Here is a 24,734-nt window from a genome sequence, read left to right as displayed (position 1 = left end):
GGCTTAGGACCGGCACAGAGGTAGAGAAGGGAGCAGGGAGCAGCCTGGAGTCGAACCCTGGTTTCACGGACAGAAGGCGCCGCAAACACGAGCTAAACCGGCTCCCAGATTAATAGTAGAAATGATTGATTATAATGAACATATTAGAGATGATGGTTTTATCTTATTTGTTGACTTTTACGAGGCATTTGACATAATTAGTCACAGTTTTATGACTCCAGTTATAAAAGAATTTGGATTTGGTAAAAGATTTTTAAAAGTGATGGAGGGTCTGTACAATGGATGCAACAGCTCCATTAAAGTTGCACATGGCACAACTCCTAGATTTGACACAAACAGAGGAATATGGCAGGGATGTCCTCTTAGCCCTTTCCTCTTTTCACTAGTTGCTCAGGTTCTGGCCCTTCATATTTAAAAATGTCCATTTCGAGGTATTACAGCTTTGGGAAGAGAATTTAAACTCTCTCTGGACTACTAGTAATAAATAATGTTTAAATAAAAAAATAAAAGAGGTGTACTTCAAAATATTGCATTGTGTATATCCTGCCAAAAAAACTTTGAGTAGATTTGTTGTGGACATGGACCTATCTTGTTCATTCTGTGGGACTCAGGAAGAAACTATTTATCACCTGTTTGTGGACTGCAGACATACAAATATGTTTTGGATGGAAGTGGAAAACTATATTGGAAATATAACTAAACAAACTGTTAAATATTTGGATAAAGAAATTATTCTGGGTTACCTTAATGTCAAAGTAGACAAAGATTGTATCTTTATCACACAATTGTTTTTGCTATTAGCAAAATTCCATGTTCATAAAGCTAAATGGTCGAACTCCAAACCTAAATTCCAGCATTTTTAGAGTGAAATCGATCAGTACTGCACCATTATCAAACAACTGCAAAACCAAAAGGCAATTCGAACTGATTTGATTTTTGAAAATTTTAAAATGTATTAAACCCCAAAGGTTTTTGAATTAATGATTCATTTTCTCTTATGTTGTATATGTATGTGTATATATATGTATATACATACATACATACATACATATATTTTGTAAATAACACATACAAAATCATATGTTATATATTTTTATTATATATTATATATTTTTTTATTAAATATATAATCTTTTCATTATATATTATAATTTTGTATATAATTTTTATATAATTTTGCAATATGTGACCATTTCCCCCATTTTCCCCCCTGAGACATTCTCATTGTGGTTGTAATGTGTTGTTTGTCAATAAAGTCTGGGGGCAAAAAAGCAGAAAAAACAGTTGTTACGTATCGCGAGAGTTGCAGGTCTAATCACTACGTAATGTGCCGTGCTGCTTCTAGCGGCGCTGGTGACAGTGCTGAAAGCTGTTGGGGTACGTTATTTAATTTATAATTTATCCTGCTTGTCAAAACACTAAAGTATGTATTTTTAATGTATCAGGTTTCTGTTTTCTTGTAATTGTCCGGTGTATTTTTTTTTAAATGAGCGACGTTTAGATTCACGCAGCAACTGGGCCTGGGTGGGGGCGAGCGTTTTCTCGCCCCACATAAATCTCACCAGGGCCCAAGCTAGCTCCTGCTAGCCACCTAGCATCTTTAGCGGCCTAGCTGTAAATGAACAAAAGGCGTCTCTGAACTTATGTTTGTCGGACGCCGAGGATGGGACATTTGTCTGGAACGAGAGAATATACTTGCGTAAAGACGTGATATATTATTTAATTAAACGCCGGCGCTGGTTTGGTTCCACACCTACCTAGCTTCTTTGTTATCTAGTCCCGTTAGCTTGGATCATTTTTCTTTGTCACCGTTCTACGAGACTGAAATAACAGTTATTGGTGGGTTAAATTCATTATTAGTAGCTTTAATATTTGTTTTGATACTGGTAACTTTCATGTCATATATTTAAGGTAGTTTTTTTGCATCAAATTTAATCCGAAGAAAGAAGCCGATGCTAAATACACTTAACACGCGCTGGCCCAGACCTATATTATTTTTTACGTAGCTTAAGTATTTGTTTCTCACACGTGTATCAGATTTTTTTTTTATTAAGCATTTGACCAAAAAAATTTATTGATCTGTTTATATTGTAGAGCAAATCTGGTAAAGACGTCTTAATTTAAAGGTCGTGCTTTCAAAAAATTAAATAAAATCCATCCATTCCCCCTTTTTTCCTCCAAGTTTATCAAAAATGTTTTTGATGCTAATCGTCATGACTGAGGGGAAACAAACACGTGGCACTACTCCTGCTTTCGCCTTGCTGCTGATAAGCAAATTGCACTGCGCGTTTTCTCTAAGGGGTAAAAATCCTCTTCGTCTCATAGCTTCCAACGGGTAGAACATTAGCAAAAAAAAAGGCTAACCCGGCACGAGACATGCTTCGTTCCACGCAAGGTCATGTGGACAGCGGGACACTTTTCTGTCCAGCGCCTTTCAAAGCTGTAAAAAAAAACACGACAAACTTCTCTAAATTATATATAATTTTTGGTTTAAAACGAGGTCTTAATCTTTTGAGGTGCTTATTCCGACGTCTTTCTGGGGCTAAAGCTGCGGGAAGTCACGTGGTCGTGCTGTCACGGCTGTGTGGTCCAGTCAGGAGCTTTTGTTCAGTAACTATTTTGTAACAGGAAGCATTTCTACTTTTTAAAAAAAGTATATTTAAAAAAAAGTATATTTTAAATGTTAACAGGTATGAGGTGGTGTTAGTGAGCCAGTAACCAACTGTAAAGTTTTATTAGTTTTTAGTATTTTGTATTTTAGTCAGTTATTAAATTTGTGTAATTATGTGGATAAGTGTGACTGAAATATGAGGATTTACAATCTCTTGTATTTCATACTTATCAGGAAAAAGAGGTGTTTTATTTCCTTTTGGTGGTCTGTACACTCTTGCATGGTGACCCTCGGGCTGTTGCGACACAGTCATTGAGACATATCATGGCGTGTCACTGCAGTTCATCCAGCTTGTTTACAGAGAAAGGTATTTAGGTCACCAACATGCTGCTCTTAACTTGGAGGAGAAAACACACTGGAGTTTAAAATATACTTAGAGGAATGTTTAAATGCCTAAACATTAAGCTTGTGCCCAAAACTGTTAAGGATTAAGAAGATGGGCTTTGAGCTGAAATAATGGCCTATTTTTAGTTTGTCTTGTGACTTTGGCTGAAATCTTGTTTACTTGTTTAATGTCTGGTGATCTGCACCTACCAAGGCAATGCTATGTCATTGATGTATGCTCATGATAGGGCTGGGCGATATGGCTTAAAAATATAATCAGATTTTTTTTTTTACGCATAATTCGATTTCCAGTTTTTGATCTTTTCTTTTTAATCTTTTTATGTTCTTAACCCTTTAACGCTGTTTACATTCTTTTGACTTGCGTAACTCTGAAACGTTTACCCAATTAACATATTTCCAGGGGATTCTGCAGTGGAGAATGGCGGCTTTGCGCTATTATGCAACACTTTACATTAGTAATTTGTTGCATATCGGCAAAAACGCTTTTCTACATGTCTCAAATATCCCAGTTGATTGCATAAAGAGTGTTTGCAGACATTGAGCCTAATTTAGGTCAGTAACATGCACAGTCAAACTCATGTGGTGTTCTGTTGTTTGACTAGACCAGTGTTTTTCAACCAGTGTGCTGTGAGAGATGGTCAGGTGTGCCGTGGGAAATTGCCCTCATTTACTGATGTAAAAACATTTCCCATCTCCAGGATATCAGTTCTTTGTTCATCCAAACAGGTCCTGATAAAACGCTGAGTGGTTAGGAATATGAAAAATACTTTTTCTTTGTTTTTATTTGACTCTATTAAAGACGTTTTGATAAGAATGACGGTACCACGCTTAGCTGCAACTAAAGCTGTTTTTGGAAAAGGCCCGCCCCTTTAACTGTCTCCACCAATCATTCATCAGTCTGACCAATTAGAAGTGGTTCAGATTCTGCTCATAAAGTCGATCAGTTCCAACAAAAATAACATCTAAAGCTCGTCTTTAGCGGTGTAGCTTTCCGCAGGATCCGGTATCAGAAGACCGTGGAACAAGTGAACAAAACAATGAAGCTCAAAGACGCAAGTCTGTGTGCGTTTGGCGGCTGGTTGCACTACATCTCCCATGATGCGTTGGGTTAAAGTGACAGCGTCTCAGCGCACAATGAGGCTCTTCTCTTAAACGTCTTGAAACAACAACGAACACACATTAGTTTTTAAATCTGAACTTTTATTAAATCTTTTAGAAAAAACCAAGCTGCAACTTCCAGCTTATTCTGCCACAACTATCACCCAAATGGATGGGAGATTGTGGAGGGGCTGTAGATCAATACAGACTGAGTTTCTCTTTTTTTTTTTTTTTTTTTTTTTTTTGGATGCTGGTGTGCCACATGATTTTTGTCAAGGTTAAAGTGTGCTGTGACTCAAAAAAAGGTTGAAAAACACTGGACTAAACCACAAGTCTGTTTTGGCCATTGACTATATATGAGAACTGGACTGAGTGACACACGTCTAATGTTCTGAACATTTGACAGATTCTCCAACAAATCCACTTCTGATTGGCAGGAGTAGTTGCCATATAAACATTGACTCAGACTGACTGGGACCTAATATCGCTCACTGATGATTTCTGGTTCCAACACGGCGGCATCGGTATCACAAAAAAGTGGCAACTTAATTCACTTCATTTTGTTGGAACTGGAATTTTTTATGGGTGACTTGGCACTCAATTGGTCCAGTTTTCATGTACAATCAACGGCTGCGGCAAGGAACACCCCCCCCCCCCCCCATCCAGGTGTCTTTATTTTTAAAACAAACCTTGTCTGCTGTTGTACAGCTGCGGCTTCAAGGAAAGATCAGCAACATGTTTCTGGCTTGGTAGCAAAGTTGCATCCAAAGTTTGAAACTGGTAACAAAATCCAGGCCTTTTCACGGTATGCAGCATATCTTTTGGTGGTTCGTGAGCTGCTGCTAGCTTGAGCATCTCCCAGAGGGCAGTACTCCTCCCACTCGGCAGAGTACCTCTGTTTCAGACGTTGTAACTAATTTGTCATATTCCAACTTTTGGTAGCAACACCCTTCAAACCGGTTTGCAGTGTGCAGTTTGTTTTATTTTGAGAACAGGCTCCTCTTTGCTAGCTGGCATCTGAATGTCTACAGAGAAAATTCACTATTTCCCACAAAGAGATCTTCATAAACAACAAATTCGAATTACTATAATCGATTTGTTGCCCAGCCCTGGCTCATGATAAGTTTTGTTTCTTTGTGATGGAACACTTAAACCTTAGCGGTTACGTTTATCAGCCACACCGTAGATGTGTTTGTGCTCTGAAGGCAAAGCAGTTCATTCTCTAACCAACTCTGTTCCTTCTTCCCAACAGTATGAAGTGAATCAGAACTGAATTTTCTTACCATCCGCAACTGCTTCAAGTTCAGATCACGACAACGAAACTGAAGAAAATCTCCCAAAATAATCACGACACTGAAGAAACGTGGGAGGAAAGGGATCACTCTAAGGATTTAAAACCAGAAGTAACCAAATCCTGAAACGACCAAAGAATATCGACCCAACTGAAACGTAGAAGAGAAGCAACTCTGCGCCCGAGCCTTTTTTTCTGAAGAAAACTGATCTGAAACCAGAAGTTTGTGCCTACTCAACAGCTTTGACAAAGCACACGTCCCAACGCTGCTCTTAGCCCTCCTCATACTCGCTACACCGCCAGCTCACCAAGGTGTGGAGTGGGCTGCTATCCACTAGTTTACCCCTGTAGTTCCCCCCAATCCCTGCATACTTTTCTCCCCATCTTTGTAAGTTTTTTCTAAGCAGTGTTATTGCACCTGCGATTGCCTCTGTGTGCTAGATCTCTCCCCATTTTTTCTGTTTTCCTTTTTTATTTTTTTTTATTCCTTCTTTCAACCATCTAGTACTTGTGCCAGAAACCTGTTAGGAGTGTGTGTGTGTTAAACTGTCTGTGAGAAGACATCTGCAAAGGCATCGAGCTCCAAAGAACTGCAAGATACAAGACAGCCATACAAGGTGGGTCTCAACTGCAGCGTCTGTCTGAAACAACTGCCATTTCTCCTCCAAGTCAGTGGTCTCTAACCCTTTCCAGGCCACGGACCGGCTTGATGTCAGACAATATTTTCACATCCTCGAGGCTGAAGTGGGCACCCGATAATCACATTTTTTTAGACTCTAGTTTCCTTTAACTTTTGAGAGGGAAGTTTATCTTCATCCTTTGTTAGAATTTCCTTCTTTTTTTAAATTTTTTAAGCTTTTTGTACACCGAAGTTTGTGTAAGAATCATTAAGATGTGACGCCAACTTCAGCCTTGTCCGACTTCTAAGGTGCGACAGATAGAAAAAGGGAAAAGCGGTCTCTAAAACTGGTATTTTTTACATATTTTCTTAATAGAATAAAAAACTTGAATCCTCGTAAAATTAGACAACCACTTGCTGAATATTCAGCATTATTATGGAACAACTGTCTGAATGAATCCATATCTGGGACCAGCTGTCCCGGTACCGGTCCACAGCCTGGGGTTGGGCACCACTGATCTAAATGGTGTACATTGTTTAAACGCATACAGGCCTCCAAGAGTTCATCTTTGGTCATGGACAGTTTGCTTGCAGGGCTGCTGGAGGTCGTAATTAGTTTTCAGTTGTTTCTGTTCCAGTATCCAAACCTGTGGAGTACACCTCTTAAGCCTTCTTTAAAAGGCAGTTTGGATTAGGATTTCATAAACCAGTTTTGTTTTAAGGTTTTCTTTAAAACCATCACCCATGGGAATATTTTAGAGCAGGCGCAGCAGCACTTTACAGATTACAATCTGGACAACCGGAAGTCAGACACCTTCTGTGGTTTGACTCCTTTCTTCTCTATAAGAACATCTGTTAATCTTCAGCCAATCCCTTTTCTGAGACGGCAACAGTAACGGCACGTTGGTTTAAAATAGCGGGGCTGCTTTCCTGCTCTCAACCTTCACCCTTTCCTAAAATTTATGTTCCTTTTTCTTTTTCCATTCTTTCACGGGAGTTTGCGGCCATTTTTCCTTTGAAAGACTTGGCCCACCAGCTAACGTACCTGGCTTACCCGTGCTGTATGTTCCTCTTTTCACCCTTGCAGACATCCAGCGGTGTATCATTGGGTGATTGCGTAGTTTTACAGTCGAGCAAAATTCAAACCACTTATCGAGTTCAGCGAGGTTGATCCGAGTTTATGGGAAAATATGGGCAGCCCCTGGAAAGGCTTTGTTGAGTTTACCTTGCCTGCGTCGCCACCCGCTGCGTTTGTTAGTGCTGACCTGAGCAGCACGCCCCCTATTGGAGTCAGCCTGTCGCCATATGGCCGATCTGTAAGTTTTCCTGCTACGCCCTTTTATCTACTTGCCCAACCCCATCGAACACCCATCCACCCGTCTTGCCCTGCATCTTTCCTGTGAATGGCCTATTTTTATATTTATTTTTGTCATCCTTTTTGGGCTCCCCAGTCTAGCCTCTACTAAGTTGCAGGACAAGAGATGTTCTGCTGAAGTTAAAAGTTTCATCTTCTTTATTTACAGTTCTTGGAGAGCCTTTGTGCTTCTTCTCTCCCTCCATTTAACTTTTTTATATGTGTATATATATATTTTTTTTCTTTTTGGTTTTTGCTCAGAAAACATGAGTAAAGCTACAATATGTTTATCCAAAGTTAGCTTTTATATTGCTTCAGTTATCCAAGGTACACGCTTGTCATCCCAAAAAGTGTTCCAAAAACATCTTCAGCTTCAACTGTGAACCAAAACACGACTTTGCCATACTGAAAACATGACCAACCACACGGCCGGCCAATTTGTTTACCGCCTTCTTGAATTTTCTTTCTCTCTTCGGAGCCTTTAATGTTTATAAGTGTAGAAAGTGAAGTGCAGAGGCTGCTCTGGGACCCCAGTCATCGCCCATAATCCATCACCAACTCTGTCCACGATAGACGCTCTGCTGTGGTTTCTTTCTTCAATTTTTTTCATTTCCTGCTAGCATCCCTTTTCTTGAGCAGTTTAACTACCAAGAGGATGATTTTTGTTGGATGTGTTTAGTTTTTCTGCAGAACATGGTTTTATTTTAAGCACTTTGTTTGCCGTCAACACCTTTAAAGCGATCAGTGACTTTCTTGTGGTTGGTGATATTTCCATGCAGAAGATTTCGGATTCTGTGCCGATCTTCCCAAACGTTGCTCTATCTGTGGTATTTTCATTCTGGAAGCGTTTCTTTGGCAGCAAGCGATTTATTTAAACTGATTACAGAAAACTACAAAAAAATTCTAATCTGTAAACCGATGGCTTCTAATTGGAGGAAAAACATTCTTAGCAAAGTAAATGCGCGTCCTTTGTAAAGCTGTGGCTTCTTTCCCACAGCATATTCCTGTCCTAAGCCCTGTGTCAGACATGGAAAGGGGCTCCTCTGAACCCCCAGTGGCTCGCAGCACTGGTTCTGCCTCATATTCCTCCACCGGTCCCATGCCCATCCCTCGCTCCTCCTCCATCTCTTGCCATCCTCATCCAGGAAGTAAAAAACACAAGCGGAGTCCCTTGTATCAGAGATCTGTAAGAGGAAAAGCTCTGCGACGCCGATCGAGCTGCCTTGTTGTTGGTGTGACTGAAGCTAACGGCATGTTTTATTTTGAAGGAAACGAGTCTAATGGCAGTGTTTGTGTAGAGTTTCTCATTTTTCACAGCATAGTCACTGGTTTGTTGTTGACGGGGAAAGAACATTCACCCACAACTGCATGACAGAACCTTTCCTCGATGTTCTGAACAAAACCCGATTGTGTGTGAGCCCGTTTTTTTGCTTGGTGTGTTCACTACGCACTTGAATTTTCCAGTTTTTATTTCACTTATTAATGGATGTGAAGCTTAAATATTGCACCTCACTCATGCCCAGATATTCCTAGAACCTTCATTCTTAAAGCTTCCCCTGACATATTTGATGCATTTTAATGTGCTGTATTTGTCTGTAGATGAGCTTTGACCCTGGAATGCTCCATAACAACGGGCACAGTGCCTATGCCAACGGCAGCGGCCCTGGCATCAGAGAGACCGGGGTGGTGGAGAAGCTTCTGGCCTCCTATGGGTTCATCCAGTGCTCTGAACGTCAAGCTCGTCTGTTCTTCCACTGCTCCCAATACAATGGCAATCTGCAGGACCTTAAAATAGGAGGTGAATGTCCAAAAACGTTCTGCAGTTTTAAAGTGGCTCCTCTGACTCAACTGAACTTGTATATTTCACCTTGTTTTTTTATGTTCTCTTCTAGATGATGTAGAGTTTGAGGTTTCCTCTGACAGGCGCACTGGCAAGCCCATAGCAGTGAAGCTGCTTAAGATAAAGCCAGAAGTGCTGCCAGAGGAGCGCATCTCAGGCCAGGTGGGGCCAGACCTGCACGCCTATCCCTTAACTGTGCTGCATGGTTATATTCATCCAGTTAAGGAACACCATTTTATTTTTGTTTTGTTGTTGTCTGTCAGCTTCGCACAAATGGCTAGCAGGGAGTTGTTGTTGTTTTAAATTTAATTTTGAAAGAAAATCTGACCTAATGTGTGTTTCTGTTGGACCTGATGAATGTCTGGAGATCTTTAGATGATCTGTGATTTGGACCCATAGTGTTAATAAAAGTGAACGTCGTCCAACAGCCCGTGATGGCGATTGTTGAATCTTCAAGTTCATGCCAACCTATAGCCTGCTCTTGTTTTTTGGGGGTGAATTTTACCTGTAAAAGAACAGAACATTCCCCCCTCCCTCCATTTGTCATCCTAAATTATCACACGTTTCATCTTTAGAGTAGAGTTCAGTCGCCCGCACACAAATAGCCTTTCATTCATCATGTCAGCAGTGCGTTTGTGGGCTGCGTGTGGCTTGAGATCATTTCCGACAAAGATGTTCTTTAATGCCCCCCGGCTGTAACTCTGACTTCAGGTGGTTTCCTCAATCCCTCTGCATTTGGATGGAAAGTCCGCTCCTGGCCAGGCGCCTACAGGCAGCGTGTGCTATGAGAGGAACGGGGTGAGGCCAACAGAATGGTCTTGTGTTGATGAGCGTACACGTCTTCATGGCTTCTACTTCAACCGCGATGTTCCTCTGCAGGAAGTTTTTTATCTCACTTATACTCCCGACGACGTGGAAGGTAGCATCCAGCTGGAGACGGGGGACAAAGTCAGCTTCTACATGGACACCAATAAGCAGTGAGTCTGACGGCAGCGTCGGCCCCGGCGGGTTTCAGGTCCGTCACGCTCTGCTTCTCTTACAGTACTGGTGCCGTCAGCGCGCGCAACATTCAGCTGGTGAAGAAAAAGCAGACCAGGTGTCAGGGGGTGGTGTGTGCGACCAAGGTAAGGGCCGCCGACTTCTACGTCCACACGTTTGTTTTTGGTTTTTTTGGTAAAATGGTTGCAAGCACTGCAATGCCCCCTTACTAATCAAAGATTTGGAAACGGTTTTCCTCTGGGCTAAAAACGTTGTCCCAACTGCCCCTTAAGGTGGATACGGGCTGTCTGCAGGCAGAAAATGGCCTAACCTGTACGCAGGTGGCCCACGCGAAATGTCAAGGTCGTAGACTGCTCAGTCGACCCGTAGAGCAAAAATGTTGCTGCAGGCGACCGGTCGTAGCGAACACTAAGGGTAAGTATGTGAGACACGGGCGTGTTCTACAGATTTGACAATTTTTCAACCACCCCAAATCCTCGACTAAAAACAAGGACCCCCGTTAGTGCTGTTCACGTGATACGTGCACACTCCTTGCGGATCACGTGCACATTCCGTGCATGCAGTGTTTGTGCGGTCTGGGAGGAGCCAGAACTCGCATCTTTCTAACAACTTGTGTGGCATAAGGACGCCGTACGACAGCATCACCTGTACGTCACAATGGGCTGTAATTTCCGTTATCCTTATGAATACTTGATGTTACACTTACCACACGCATGACAATGGTACGTCCCATTACGCACTCTTAAGACACAGCTGCTCTTCTGGGTCGGACAACCCCAAAACCAGCAGAACCTGTACGGATGTGATTAAGGCTTAACCCATTATGTCGGTGCTGTAGCAGGACAAAATAAAGCCCACTCTTTGAAACAAGTAATTCCAGTTAGGTATCGGCAAGAGTCTGGCGATACAATACGAATCCCGAAACGCATCTCACGATACGATACATATCGCGATATTGTACCACAACACTGTTTTTCTTCTTTTTTTCCCAAGAGTATGACTTAGAAAAAACTCTACCTGACTATTAATACACCTTTCATTGCAATAAAATTTATATTATTTATTGATCACAATGATCTCATATACAAGATGCTTTTAGCCAAGCAAATTCATAGTGCTTTTATTTTGGTAACTTGAAATCTGTTTGTTCTTAAAGGGAAAAGTCAACATTGTCTGATTTCCACAACAAAATATATTTCAGTATGAGAAAAAAAATAGAATGAATGTGCCTCAAACCACTAAGGTTCTAAAAGTATGATTGGGGAAATAAGGTGCTGTTTATTTTCACCAATACTTAATTGTAGCTTCTCCAGTATTTTGAAATGGTTCAGTTGAAAACTTGTGGTAAATCAAAGAACACTGGAAGCAAAGCTTTACTGTTGAAGTGAGGATGAGTGGGAAATACTTGACTGTTGAACATCTTCTCTTTCAGGAGGCTTTCGGGTTCATCGAGAGAGCAGATGTGGTGAAGGAGATATTTTTCCACTACAGCGAGTTCAGGGGCGACCTGGAGGCTCTTCAGGCCGGAGATGATGTAGAGTTTACTATAAAAGAGAGAAATGTAAATGTCGACTTTTCCATTTCTTCTGAGATTTGACTGCAACATCAGACTTCTGCCCGTCTTCACAGATGTGAACCTCATCAATATCGTTGTTGTTAACAGAGTAAGGAAGTGGCTACAGATGTCAGGCTGTTACCTCAGGGAACGGTCATCTTTGAGGACATCAGCATCGAGCAGTTTGAAGGAACCGTTGTCAAAGTGATTCCCAAGGTTCCCAGTAAAAATCAGGCAAGTCGTTTTTTTATTTATTTTCTTCCCACCAACCAAAGTCCAAAGCTGGTAGCGGCTTTAACATCGAGCGTGGATCTGCCAAACGAGGGAACATGCTTTCTGCTCCGTTCCTGCAGAACGACCCTCTTCCTGGACGCATAACTGCAAGAGTGGGTTTGGCCGACAAGGAATTGCCATTTGGAGAAAAGGACACCAAGTCCAAAGTGACTCTTTTGGAAGGAGACCACATTCAGTTCAACATCTCCACTGATCGTAGGGACAAGTTGGAGAGAGCCACCAACATCGATATCTTCCCAGACACTTTCGACTTCACTAAAGAGTCTCGTGAAATGGTGCGGCCCGCAGGATGGCTCCTGTTTTAATCCCCGTTACGGCGAATCTGTCTAACTCTGGTGTTTCTCTGGGTTCAGGGGGTGATTGCTGCCATTCGCGATGGCTTCGGCTTCATCAAGTGTGTGGATCGGGATGCCAGAATGTTCTTTCACTTCAGTGAGGTGTTGGAGGAGACCCAACTGCACATCTCAGATGAAGTGGAGTTCACTGTTGTGCCTGTAGGTCCCGTTAATAAGCTTTACACAAAAGTATGTATTATCTGGAATGGTTTGAGCAAGTGCACTAGCACTGGTTTCATTTACACGCCGCTGACCGCTCGCGAATGCAAAGTGACCGCCGCGTGTGCCTTTCAGGACATGCTTTCAGCGCAGCGGAACCACGCGGTGCGCATCAAGAAGCTCCCCAAAGGAACGGTGTCCTTCCACACCCAGTCTGAGCAGCGCTTTGTGGGCGTGGTGGAGAAGGAAGTCGCCGTAACCAACAAGAATGCCAGCCCCACCAAGGGCAAGGAGAAGGTACCACCCGGCACAAATGTGAATAAAACTTTCATATTTACCCCCACCCTCCCCTTGTTTTAATGTTGGCCTTTTGATTATCATCATGTCTTTTTCGGGATTCTTGAAAAAATGTAAAACCCGATTACAGCCTCACAAACTGCTGGTTAAAATGTTTATAATCTCACAAACTAGATTTTCTAAAATCAGTCTTTTGTAGTTTTTCACCCCCCATGGGTAAAAGTCCCACTATGATCGTCTTTTGATCTCTTGTCAAGGCGTTCCCAGTGGTCTTGCTTTTTTAAAGCCAAAAATCAGAGAAATGTGTCATTTTTTTTATTTTTTTTTTGATGAGTTGTGGAGCCCCCCCTCCCCTCATTGTTGCAGAGAGCTCTCTGTTTACATCCTGCTAGCTTACAGTGGAGCAGGGAGCTTTTGGCCCCACCCAGCATGTTTTCTGCAAAATAAATACAATCATTTTCAATTACTTAAATACTTAAAAATGCAATTTAGGCTCAATTATCTTTACATGTGTTCCCCATCATGAGAAAACACCCCCCCCCCCACACCACCACCACCACCAAAAACAGCATCTTCATCAGAGTGGGTCTTGAAAAAGTTGCATTTCCTTTTTTCTGGCTGCTGAATCTCCCTTTTTACCCGTCTTCCCTGCTTATTCTTTGGTTTTAATAAGTTCTTGACAGCCCAGAGTCGTCATGAAGGTGATGCATTTGCCGTTAGCTTAATTGTTTGCGTAGTTTGCTCTGTGTCTGAACCGCACAGTGATGCTGCAGCAGGAAAACTGCCTCAAACGGACCCAAACGCACCGGAATCCTCAGATTTGAACTCAACCTGTTTCAGTGCATAGATATTCCTCCGTCTAAACGGATGTGGTCAGAAAATGTCAGTGGATTAGACTTTCAAACAAATGACTTCTGCTGTCAGACTGTAAATGTGATGCATCAAGCCGGCTACATTGCTGCTTTACGACTTTACAATACAACTTTATTGATCCCAATTCATTTGTTACCATAGTGCTCCGTTGGAAAAAGCAGCAGATAAGAACTTGAAACACCAGCGACAATGGAAAGCTAACGGTTTTTTATGCATAGCAAATGTGTATTTTGTTAAATGGATTCTGACTTGTTGGTAAAATTCTGGGTTCTTGAATGCAGCGGCTTTGTTCCGGGTGATGTGGTTCTGTTGCAGCTAAACGGCGTTTTTCCCCTTCCCTACAGGAAACTGAAGAGGGCGTGATTGCGTATGAAGACTGTGGGGTAAAGCTCACCGTGCCGTACCACATCAAAGACCTGGAGGGCGGCAGTCAGCCTCAGACTGGAGATAAGGTATTCCTGACGCGACGCGGAAAGGTTCAGATCCGCACCGGCGGGCGGCTGAAACGGATCTAGACGTGGCGCGGCGGCGTCTGACGAATGTTGGTCCTCCAGGTGGAGTTCTCCATCAACGAGGTGAAGCGAACCGGCCAGCAGAGCGCGGTCTCCATCAGGGTCCTGAACCGAAACGGCTCCAACGCCAAGAGACTGCACGGATTCGTGGCTGCGCTCAAAGACAACTTTGGCTTCATTGAAACGGCGAATCACGACCAGGAAATCTTTTTCCACTACAGGTGAGCGTTCAGACCCCAACTCCCGGTCCACGGGTCAAAGTTCATACGGTAACTTCAATTATTCCCTTTTTTATTTTTAGTTTCTGATTCTGGAAAACAAGGCTAACAGTTCATTAAAACGTGTTTCTTTGGGGAGAAAACAGCAACCAATGAAACAGAAGAAGAGTCTCTGACTTCAGGGAAAAGACATCTGCTATTGACGGACCAGAACCAGAATCTTTTTCCTTTTGATTTGGATTTATTGCCACACCCTTTTCAGAGTACCGAGACGCTCCGCATAAAATGCAGCAACTGACTCTCTAATGTTACACGTATGCTAATAAGTTTCATTCACTGTTGAATATTGTATTTAGAAAAATGTAATGTTTTATGTCACCTTTATTTATTAAAAGGTGACAACTTAGACATTTAAGGGGAAAGCTAAATTGCCTTTTAATGGTTCTTGCATATAGTTTGGGTTTAAATTGGCTGCAAATCTTTTACAGAGAAAGAAGATTAAATAAAATAAAGTTGCTGATTTGTGGAAACTTGTCAAAACTAAAGACTAACACTTGTGAGGAAACTTAAGCACAGAAAATACTCCCTTTGTTTTGAAAAGAAATGTTTAATCAAACAGCATTTATCAAACAAAACAAATGATTCATTTTTGCCATGAAAAATAAGTTTTTGGTGTGGAAATAGCTTTCTTTAAAACAACTGTCTGTCTTTTTAATGAAGTCTTACAAATCAGAAACAACTTTCAGTGAATCTCCATCATCTATAAGACGTCTACAGACTTTGCTCTATAAGCAAAGTGTCACATAGAAGCGCTATAATTTGAAAAATCGATTTTCCGGAAGCGCATAATAAATTAAAGATCCACTTTGGCTTGTGGCCTGAAAAGGCTGAGGGCCGCTGCTCTGTAGGACTAAATCGGTGAACGCCACCTGCAAAGATCTTTTACACCCAGATGTGTTTAATCCTCAGTGAAATGTGTGGAGATCTGGATAATCTGGATCTGGGCGACACTGTGGAGTACAGTCTGTCAAAGGGAAAAGGAAACAAAGTCAGTGCTGAAAAGGTCACCAAAGTGGCTGCAGGTACCTGAAGGTTTCATTCATTCATAACATCCATTTAAAAGGTTCTGATCACTCAATGAAAGTTCTCTCTTATTTTTTAGTGAACGGGACGGGCGAGGATGTTGGGACAACAATTCTGACAGGAAAAGTGATCCGTCCCATCCGCAGCGTGGACCCCTCCCAGGCCGAATATCAAGGCCTCATCGAAGTCATAGATGACGGTCGGTGTTGCTAGAGCAGCTTCTGTCATTCCAACTTCCTCCTTTTCACTCTTTTTATTATTTTTTGTTTTTATTTTGTTTTGCCCAGCTGGAGGAAAAGGACCGTCTTACCCCTTTGGAATTATGGGAATGGCAAACAAGGGAGACTGTTTGCAGAAGGGAGAATTTGTAAAGTTCCAGGTTTGCACGGTTTCCCAAACTGGCCAGAAGATGGCGTGTAATGTGGTTCCCCAGCGCCGGGCTGTGGTGGAGTGTGTCAAGGACCAGGTATGCTTGATTTCTCTGGCTAAGCCGTTGCCGCCGGCGCCGCAGGTTTAAGCCGTGGGCTCGTTTCCCCTCCTGCAGTTTGGATTCATTACGTACGAGGTGGGCGACAGCAAAAAGCTGTTCTTCCACGTCAAAGAGGTGCTGGACGGCCTGGAGCTCCAGACGGGCGACGAGGTGGAGTTCTCCGTGGTTCTGAACCAACGCACGGGAAAGTGCAGCGCGTGCAACGTGCGCCGAGTCAGGTGAGGGCGGGAATGACCACCGGGGTTACAGCTGGGGTTTCCAGCTCGTCTTGTACAACTTTCCTCACGCCCGTTCTTTTTTAGCGAGGGGGCTAAGCCGGTGGCGACGCCGCGTCCAGACCGCCTGGTGAACCGGCTGAAGAGCATCACTCTTGATGACGCCAGCGCTCCTCGTCTGGTCATCCTGAGACAGCCTCGTGGTCCGGACAGTTCAAAGGTAAGCGACCTCTGACGCTGCGTTCCCGTCGCGCGGCGGAGGCGTCCAGTTTCTCGTTTCCTGCGTCACGTTGGGCGTCAGCTGTGGAGGAATTCTCCAGTCACGGCGTGTTTTTGGGGCATGTTTCCAGATTTCAAATACCTTAACTTTGGTGAATTATTCAAATCACATCAACCAATCAGGAACTCGGCTTTGGCCTGTGACGCGTTGATGATGCGATTAGTGGGTGGAGTCTAAAAACAACACAGAGGAGAATCTGATCGTTCTCCTGAATATATTTTTATTTTTTCCCCTCCTCCACTGACGCGGGACGACTCGTCAAACTGGGACAGAGGTGGAAGTAGCGCTGAACGGGTCTGGTACGCAGACGGTGAAGCTCACCGTACCGGCAGAGTCCCTGAACGATGCCATGAACCCGAACATGGAGGCGGGATTTTCGATGTTGTTGTAGCGCTCTTTAAAATAAATCAGCTTGGTCAGTAGATCATTGGTACTTAAAGATTCTTAGTTCTGAACCGGTAACACACGGCAGGAGCGGCAGGTCTATGAACAGACTTTTGGACAAATGTTCAGTGGGAGGAGGAATTCGTGTCCGGCTTAGCCGTACCTTGACGCCAGCACTCGTCTGTATTTATGGTCGAGCGATGGACCCAAGAGTTGAGCTTGAAGGTGCAAAGACGCTCAGACATAGCCTCCAGGATCTGACATCTTCTCCCTCTTCTCCCTCAGGGCTTCAGCGTGGAACGCAAAACCCGCCAGCCGGGGGTGATCGACTGAGCGGAGGCTCCCGCTGCGTCTGTGCTTGGCCGCTGTCCTCGCAGGCTCCAGCAGCACAAACTGGAATTTGATTTGATGCTTGCACATCAGCTAACCCACAAACGTGCGCACACATGCAGCCGTTGGCGTGTCCGTTTGGCCATTATGCATCCCTGTGAGGGAACTCGTCTCGCTCCTCCACCGTTCCCTACCTCCCACCCATGATTGAATCGGTAGTACCCCACTGCAGCCTCCGTGGGTTCCTGAGAGTGTGCGTCTGTGTGTGTGTGTGTGTGTCATGTTCCCCAGAGGTTAAGTGTGTGTGGCTGAGGGATTTGTTTCAGTTTGTCTTTTTCCAAATTGGCGTGACGACTGGCTTTCCGTGTCTTGACCTCTCGACCAGGCTCTGTCTGGAATTCTGCACCTGTAATCGGTCCGTGGACCCCCCCACCCCGCTCCATTAATGTCCTTCATGCTGTTTCACTCACGGAAACCTCAAGTATTTGATCAAACTGGAGCTTTCCTACACAATGCGTAGATGGGCGTCGGCTCCGTCGGGACGCCGGGACTCTCCTCTGCTCGCTTTTTTGAGCAGTTTTAAATGCTTGACTGAAGAGCTGAAGTAAAAGCATGGAGTTATGTCTGGGGGGGGTGTCAAAGTAGTTGCTATACTTGATGCTGACGTGCCCCCCTCCCCTCCCCGTCCCTTAGCGGTTTTTTCTCTTTCAGGTGCAGAATTCCTCGTTGCATCTTATATTTGCGATTCTTTTATACTCTTTTTCATTTCTGCACATCTTTTTTTTTTTGTTTTTTTCGGAAACTCAGTCTGCTATATTGAACGTTACAAATAAGGTGCCTATTAATAGCAAAGTTAAATAAAAATCAAAATAAAAGTAAGATGTCTCCTCTGTTCCTAGCACACCACCAACATATTCAGAACAATCTTAAGGTGGCCCCCCCCAGTAGAAATATTGCTATATGCATCCCAGAAATGTGGGTTCATCTATACTGTATGTAATGTGTGCTTTTTTTTTTTGTTTTCTTTCTAATAAAAAGATCAAATATAATAAATTTAATTTAACGGAAAAAAGTAAAAAAAAAAAAGATCAGCTTTTGAAATTAGGATATTAGTTTTTGCTCTAGAGAGATGATGTTCCTCTGCACGATGACCTACAGCAGAAACTCCTTCCTCTGGACTTCATGGGGTTTTGGTTGGATGACGTTCAGAGGTTCTTGTGTCTTTTTTTTGTTTTTTTCATTTATGGTCTTGAATGAAACAATTGAATAAAGGTTTTATGAAAATGAGTTGTTTGCTTTTATTTAAAACAACACATCAGATGTCACTAATGGCTGTATATGAGAACTGGACTGAGTGGCCCCTCCCCCTGGCATTCCAAACAGGAAGTGGCTCCAAGAAGCCAAACTCCCATAGAGAAATAAACGGTTGATATTCTGTTGGTCAGAAGGACCATTCTGGATCTGACATCTTCATAATCCTCATTTTTTATAATATTTTTTCCGTAGTTTATAAACTGACCAATCAGTAAAAGTAGGCGGAGCCTGCTGGCCCCAATGTTCAGCGTTCAAAACCTTTGACCAATTCTCCCAAGCCCGTTTTCAAGTGGGAAAGGTGAGCAAAAAAAATCTCATTTCTGACTGGTTAAAAGAGAAACTCAGACCAACTCGGGCCAATCACTGCTTACTGAGACCGTCTGACTCCAACGTGGCGTCCGGATGGCGAAAAATATCCACTGAATTGACCTCATTATGCTGGAGCTGGAAGTAATTTTCTGTGGATGACGTCACACTCTGTCCAGGTCTCTGATGGTTCTAACACCCTCCTTACAGGTGGATACGGGCCGTCTGCTGGTGAAAAGTGGTTAAACCTGTACGGCACACGCAGGTGACCCGCTCCATAGACCGCTCAGTGATCCCACGGAGGAAAAAGGTTCATGCACACTTTTCCTCGTTCATGCTGTGGGCGACAGGTGGTAGTGAACATTTGTAGAAGGAGGCATGTCATACAGATATTTATGTTTTCAACCCCCCTGGACCCTTTTATTTCACAACATTACCTCATAATAATAAAATAGCTTAGTCAATTATTGAAGATGGTTCAAATGATTGATCTCTAATTACATCACTTCACTTGCTCCAAAAATGGATTTTTTCTAATGAAAAATAATCTGCACATATTTTTAACTTTTGATACTTGATCTGCATATACTGTGAGGATTTAGGTCTATTTTTTCTGAAAAAGTCTTATTTTTTATCATAGTCAGGATTTTTCTTATGAATATAACCTGCACATATTTTTGATAACGGATCTTTCTAAAATAGTGATGTCTATTTTTACATTATTAATTCATGTTTGTCATGTGATTAATGGTACTTAAAGATTCTTAGTTCTGAACTGGATAATGATAAATCATGTAATAAATGGTTATGGTAGTACAGGGGTGGGATTATATAATCTTTGATTTAATGTGTAATTATCCTAAATTTGACACGTCTCTGTATGAATGTATGACTGCAGATTGTTTTATTTTGTGCATTATTCTTGCTTTGATGGCTTGAAATAAACAGATTCAAATCAAAAATCAAATCAAATCAAACGTGCACGCTCCGTGCTGCAGGCTGACTGTTAGAAAAGAGAAGAATATTGCTGGGCGTATACACGTTAGCTACAGCAGAAGTCAGGTTTTTGGAACTGAAAACTCCCCGTGTGCAGGGAAGGAGCCCCGCCCCACAGGACTCTACACCTTAGTGCTTCCCAGGTAGATGGTGAGTTCAGAGCGGTGGATCACCTTCCTCTGGCTCTCTGCCTGAAGGTTCTGGGTCTCGGACCAACGCGTCCACCACTCCTTCAGCTCAGTGGGTCCTGTGAGCCGCCGCTCCCTTATCTGGTTGGGAGCCTGGGGGGGCTTGAAGTCCTCAGTGGGTGGGAGCTTCCTGTTGAGATCTGCATCTGGTCCAGATGGCAGCTGATGGGCATCCGGTGGAGGACTGGCAGCAGCTTCTGAGGCCACCTCCTCCCGGGCGCCGCCGCCGTTCAGACCCACGCAGAAGTCCAGCCCTTGGATTCTACGCCTGTACTCCTCCAGTTTGGCTCTGATCTCGGCAGCTTTGGATTTCAAGTCTAGGAAGTGGCGCTGCAGGTCTTTCTCGCAGACGTCCTCTGCTCTCAGTTGGTTCTCCCAGAACTGGATCTGCCGCTGCTCCTCTGCGGCTCGTTGGTCTTCCGCTTCTTGCTGGGCTTTTCTGGCTCGCTGTTTGTCCTCTAACTCAGAAATCTCTTTCTCTGTCTGACGCGTTTGGGCCTGTAGATCCTGCAGATGCAACAGTTGATAGATTATGGTTTCTCTCAGAAAGTTCTTCTCATCTTCTGCTGGGGCAAAACTTGCTCTTCCAAAGTCAGATTCGGCTATTTTTCTTGCATCTTTCTTCCCATCTTTTTCTTTTGACGGATTTCCAACGCAGCGTGGTGTTTGATGGTCCACGTCTGACCTTGAACTTTGACCTCTGGCGCTTTGACTCTGGAGGTCTCTCTGAACACTGAGGAGAACATCCAAAGAGCCCCGTTTCTTCTTCTCGGCCTTCTTCCTGTGTTCCTTGTCTCCGGCAGTGCTGTAGGCTTTGCCTTTCCCTAAGCTTTCCAGCCACTCCTTGGCTTCTTCCATGAGCGTCAGAGACTTCCTTTTGGGTCTCTTCGGGTCGCTCTGCTTCTGCTCGGCTTCCTGTCGGTTACATGACAACAGCGGCAAACTTTGGCACTGTAGAATCACGGATCCGCTGCCCCTCCTCATCTTAGCTCCCACTTCTTTCCTTCTCATTGGGGGACAGGGCTGATACCTGCCCGCTCTTCTCCCCATTTCATCCCAAACGGTGGACCCGCTGCTCTGAAGCGTGAGCTGGACCTCCTTGGCTTGCTCGCCGTACTTCTCCAGGGTCTCCAGAGGGCGTTCGTCAGGCGTCATGCACCGCTCGAAGTCTTTGAATTTCTCCCTGAGGATGTATCGGCCCGGCTGACCTGGAACAGCAGGCATCCGGGTCAGGTCTTGGCATGAGGTGGGTCTGCACGCAGAGAGCGGCTATACGTACCCTGGGCTTGGGCCAACGCCAGGACCACTTCCTGGCAGGTTGTTTCCCGTGTGACTCCACAGACCACGCGTGGGACGCCGTCCACAAAGACCTTCACTTCCATCCTATCTCGAACTCTGAGGACATGCAGCCTGTTGAAGCAGAGGAAACAGCCGAATCAGCCTCCTTCACTTTGGTCTGTGGTACTTAGTAGTCGTTAAATACTCCAAGTAACTCTCCCAAAGTACTATAGTAGTCATGGTCCTGGTTAACGCTACCTTGCAGTGCGCTTCAGTCAGACGCTGCGGCGTGTCTGCACGCTGGCTGAGAGGAAGACTGAGGCGATAAGACCTATTAACATTCTTAAAGGCATCTACCACTTTGGACAGTTTCCGGTCCCCACCCATCTGAGCCCATTGGCATAAAACATGCCGGAGATCACGCGGATGAAGTTCAGATCTCTGCAGAGAGATCTCACATGAGGTTCTGGCAGGAAAATGGAACAACAGACTCACGCACGTTTGAAAAAGAAGGGTTTCACATTTACAATACCAACAAATCTCAGTGAAAAACCTGATGTATGAAATACAAGCTGCAATTCTCTAGAAAATGGTGAGAATTTCCAAAACCTTCTACAACTTTCAGGAATTTCTTTGTTCCTCCAAACATCAAACAGTGACCCACATCTCCCTGATAATATGAGTCGACGTTTAGTTTCTTCTTATGGTGGGAAACAGAAGCAAAAATGCAAGTTTGTGATCAGATCTCGGGCTTTTTCTCTCCTTCTGCATTCTGGTTTAGCACGTTCTGCTGGCAGAATTGGGACGATTCTCTTCCTGTTTCCATCGCGGCCGCTAAGAATTCCTCTAAAAATCACACGGAGCCTGAATACTCGGCACTGCTTTGCTTTATTAAGACTAAAGTTTGATTGATTGGTTGTTTTATACATGAATTTATTGTAGATTGACTAATGAATTGATTGGATGTTGGTTGGTTGATTCATTCATTGGTTAGCTGGCTTTTATGTTGATTGATTGGTTCATTAATCGTTTAACAGACACATTGATTAAATATTTCAAAAATCAAAATGAAAATAAATAGATATATCCCATCTATTTACAACATTTTTTCATATATGTATTTAAATTGGTGTTATCTTCTTAAGACTGCATTGGCTCCAAATCGCAAATAGACATATTTGCACATAGACAAACATGCACAAAAACATATAATGAATCCACTGAATGTAATGATGGTCAAATAAAGTTGGATTAATTTCCTCCTTCTACTCAAAACATCTGCTTATTTTTCAGCAGAATAGATTCTTTTTGGACGGGTGTTTTCCAAATTTAACAGGAACTAAAACATGGAAGAGCCGTGTTCACTTTAACCCTTGTGCTATCTTATGGGGTCCACATGACCCCATCCTTCCATTGAGGTGTTCTCCCTACCATGATAAAGGTGGAAAGATTTCATGTAATCCATGAAAACCAGTGAAGATCACAAATCATTGAAGAAATGAGGTTCAGAGCTCTGTCTAGTGGGTCTAGATGACCCAACTCCCAACGTTAAAGTGCCTAGGATAGAACAAGGGTTACATGAACAAACCAAAGTAACTCTAATGTTGCTACGACAACAGTCAATGCTGCTGAAACGCTGCCATTCTGTTTCTTTTAGGCTGTTTTCAGGAGCTTCTTTCTGCTGAAACATGTTGTTCAGGCGTCACGCAGAGCATTTCTTCAGCTGGGGTTTCCCTGAAAGCCGATCAGGAAGACACCGCTGAACATAAACGCACCTTCATCGTGTGATTTCAGACCTCCCAGAAGAGCCTCCAGAGCAGAGGATGATGATGGTCGCAGAAACACGAGAGGAGCGAGCTGCTCAAACCCCAGTCCTAATGCTGCTGCTGCTGTGGTGGAGCGTCCAGCTCCTCACTGAAAACCCGTCTGTTCTACTGAACCACGAAGAAAGACTGTTGGTGCTCAGTTTTCTTGGACATCTTAGAACGCAGAGGACTCCAAAAACAGGAGATCTGAAGCGTGAATGTACCAAAACATGTTGAGGTTCCACTGAGATGTAAAGACATCAGCAGTGAAACATGTCAGGAAGGCGCTGCTGAGAAGTTCCTGAAGAATCCTTGAAAGTATCTGAAAGTATCTATCTCCTCCAGGTATTTTGGTTTTTGCCGACTCTGCTGACTGACGAGCGTCTCTAACTTGATCGCTTTAACTAGTTAGACTTTAGGAGGAGCTTTGACATTTAGGATCACATTCCCTAAAAATAGATGTCCTCAAGAAGCACAAACAGAACCGAGGGACAGCTGATGTTACTACCGCCACGTCTTTATCCCTAAAATTGTATTTTTCTTAAAAACTAGCAGTGGGTTTTTCTTTATTCATTTACGATGTTTCACTTCTCCTTCAAGAGGTTTTCTCAGTTCTGAACTGAGAGTCAATTGATTTTATTTGGCGAGTCTTGGTCAAATATACGCTGAATTGCCACATCATTTTTCTCCTTTTCGTTCATATTTTGCTGCAGTTAAAAGACAGATTCCATTTAAAGGCAGTTCCACACCAAACTAATACATAAGGAACCAATCATACAGAGGAAAGCTGTTCGGGATTTTAACCTGGAACTTCCTGTTTAGTCGTTGTGCTAAAGCCGAAACAGAAGAAGGCTTGGCTGGAAAACGGATCCAGTGTCTCAATGCAGCTGCAGCCAGATGTTCACGTCTTGTTAAGAAACATTTCATGTGTTTTCACTTCCTTTATCTGACATTTTCATTTTGAAATCTACTTTATTTTTTGATGAATTGAATTGAAATGTGACGGTTGTTTATCCACTGGAGTTTTATGTACAGATTTTTGAGGAAACATCTGACTTTTCTAAACTTTTTATTGCACCGGTTGTGTTGCTGCAGGTCAGACCTCAGTAAGTTTTCTCGTTAAGCTTCAGTTTGTTCCTGCTGTCCGCCTCTTCAGGTGAGTTGAATCTTTCTGCTGGGAACAAATCCAACCTTTTGGATTCTACAGTTTGTTTTTCTTCTCTTCCAGTTTGTTCAAGACTTTCCTCTTCCAGATCAGCGCCTGAACATGTCAAGTTGATCAAAGTCTTTCTCTGGTTTGGCCTGCAGCGTCTTTGAAAACGTCCTCTCTGTCAACCAGAGGGGTAGGAAAAATGAAAATGTAGATCTGGGATTCCAGGTCGATTATTTTAAACTGTTTGAGGTTCGGTCCATGACGACAACAAAGCTATCTGCTTCTTCACCTGTGCTTTGGACAGGTATGTGGGGAACATTTGCAGTAAGAAGATCCTCTGCAGCTTGTGCTGCTGCTGTCTGGATGTTACATAACCCATTTGCCTTGATACCCGCATGCCCATATCTCCGTGGAGTCCTGGGCACACTCTGACATCCCAGAATAGACCCAGA

At 43.4% G+C, this 24,734-nt stretch overlaps 2 protein-coding genes across 14 annotated transcripts; one reads left to right on the top strand and one right to left on the bottom strand.

Annotated features, from left to right (window-relative positions):
• The first annotated feature begins 1,269 nt into the window (after positions 1-1,269).
• Positions 1,270-18,529, top strand: csde1 (cold shock domain containing E1). 12 transcript variants are annotated; one of them, XM_011476683.3, is made up of 22 exons: positions 1,270-1,377; positions 5,367-5,793; positions 5,911-6,022; positions 8,376-8,564; positions 8,978-9,176; positions 9,271-9,437; positions 9,930-10,016; positions 10,098-10,195; positions 10,261-10,342; positions 11,650-11,778; positions 11,881-12,006; positions 12,126-12,341; positions 12,420-12,590; positions 12,696-12,875; positions 14,075-14,182; positions 14,285-14,463; positions 15,430-15,542; positions 15,623-15,742; positions 15,831-16,009; positions 16,088-16,251; positions 16,336-16,468; positions 17,198-17,382. In XM_011476683.3, exons 4-22 carry the CDS (start codon positions 8,406-8,408, stop codon positions 17,243-17,245), a joined length of 2,658 nt encoding a protein of 885 aa, XP_011474985.1. In that variant the 5' UTR covers positions 1,270-1,377; positions 5,367-5,793; positions 5,911-6,022; positions 8,376-8,405; the 3' UTR covers positions 17,246-17,382. The 12 variants fall into 12 exon arrangements, with proteins under 12 accessions (XP_011474985.1, XP_011474984.1, XP_011474988.1 ...); XM_011476682.3 differs by having other exon boundaries at positions 5,367-6,022; positions 17,198-18,529; XM_011476686.3 differs by lacking the exon at positions 8,376-8,564.
• LOC105354308 (ras association domain-containing protein 8) lies at positions 18,027-24,654 on the bottom strand. 2 transcript variants are annotated; one of them, XM_020704401.2, is made up of 4 exons: positions 23,100-24,654; positions 21,583-21,765; positions 21,326-21,456; positions 18,027-21,254 (listed from the first exon to the last, which is right to left on the bottom strand). In XM_020704401.2, the coding sequence occupies exons 3-4, from the start codon at positions 21,426-21,428 to the stop codon at positions 19,981-19,983; spliced, it is 1,377 nt and encodes a 458-aa protein (XP_020560060.1). In that variant the 5' UTR covers positions 21,429-21,456; positions 21,583-21,765; positions 23,100-24,654; the 3' UTR covers positions 18,027-19,980. The 2 variants fall into 2 exon arrangements, with proteins under 2 accessions (XP_020560060.1, XP_011474977.1); XM_011476675.3 differs by lacking the exon at positions 21,583-21,765.
• Between the last annotated feature and the right edge of the window lie 80 nt (positions 24,655-24,734).

Source organism: Oryzias latipes, chromosome 7, assembly GCF_002234675.1.
Source record: "Oryzias latipes chromosome 7, ASM223467v1".
Lineage (NCBI taxonomy): Eukaryota > Metazoa > Chordata > Actinopteri > Beloniformes > Adrianichthyidae > Oryzias > Oryzias latipes.
The sequence above is the reverse complement of the archived record's forward strand: the minus strand, read 5'-3'. Positions and strand labels throughout refer to the sequence as shown.

What these genes read in the sequence shown, in the direction of transcription:
- LOC105354308 (XM_020704401.2), bottom strand. Translation starts at nt 21,428, where the DNA reads ATGGAAGTGAAGGTCTTTGTGGACGGCGTCCCACGCGTGGTCTGTGGA. An exon ending in GGCGTTGGCCCAAGCCCAGG is followed by an intron (nt 21,255 to 21,325) that starts GTACGTATAGCC and finishes CTGCTGTTCCAG; the next exon opens with GTCAGCCGGGCCGATACATC.
- csde1 (XM_011476682.3), top strand. Translation starts at nt 8,406, where the DNA reads ATGGAAAGGGGCTCCTCTGAACCCCCAGTGGCTCGCAGCACTGGTTCT. An exon ending in AGCCTCAGACTGGAGATAAG is followed by an intron (nt 14,183 to 14,284) that starts GTATTCCTGACG and finishes TTGGTCCTCCAG; the next exon opens with GTGGAGTTCTCCATCAACGA. An exon ending in GGTCACCAAAGTGGCTGCAG is followed by an intron (nt 15,543 to 15,622) that starts GTACCTGAAGGT and finishes CTTATTTTTTAG; the next exon opens with TGAACGGGACGGGCGAGGAT.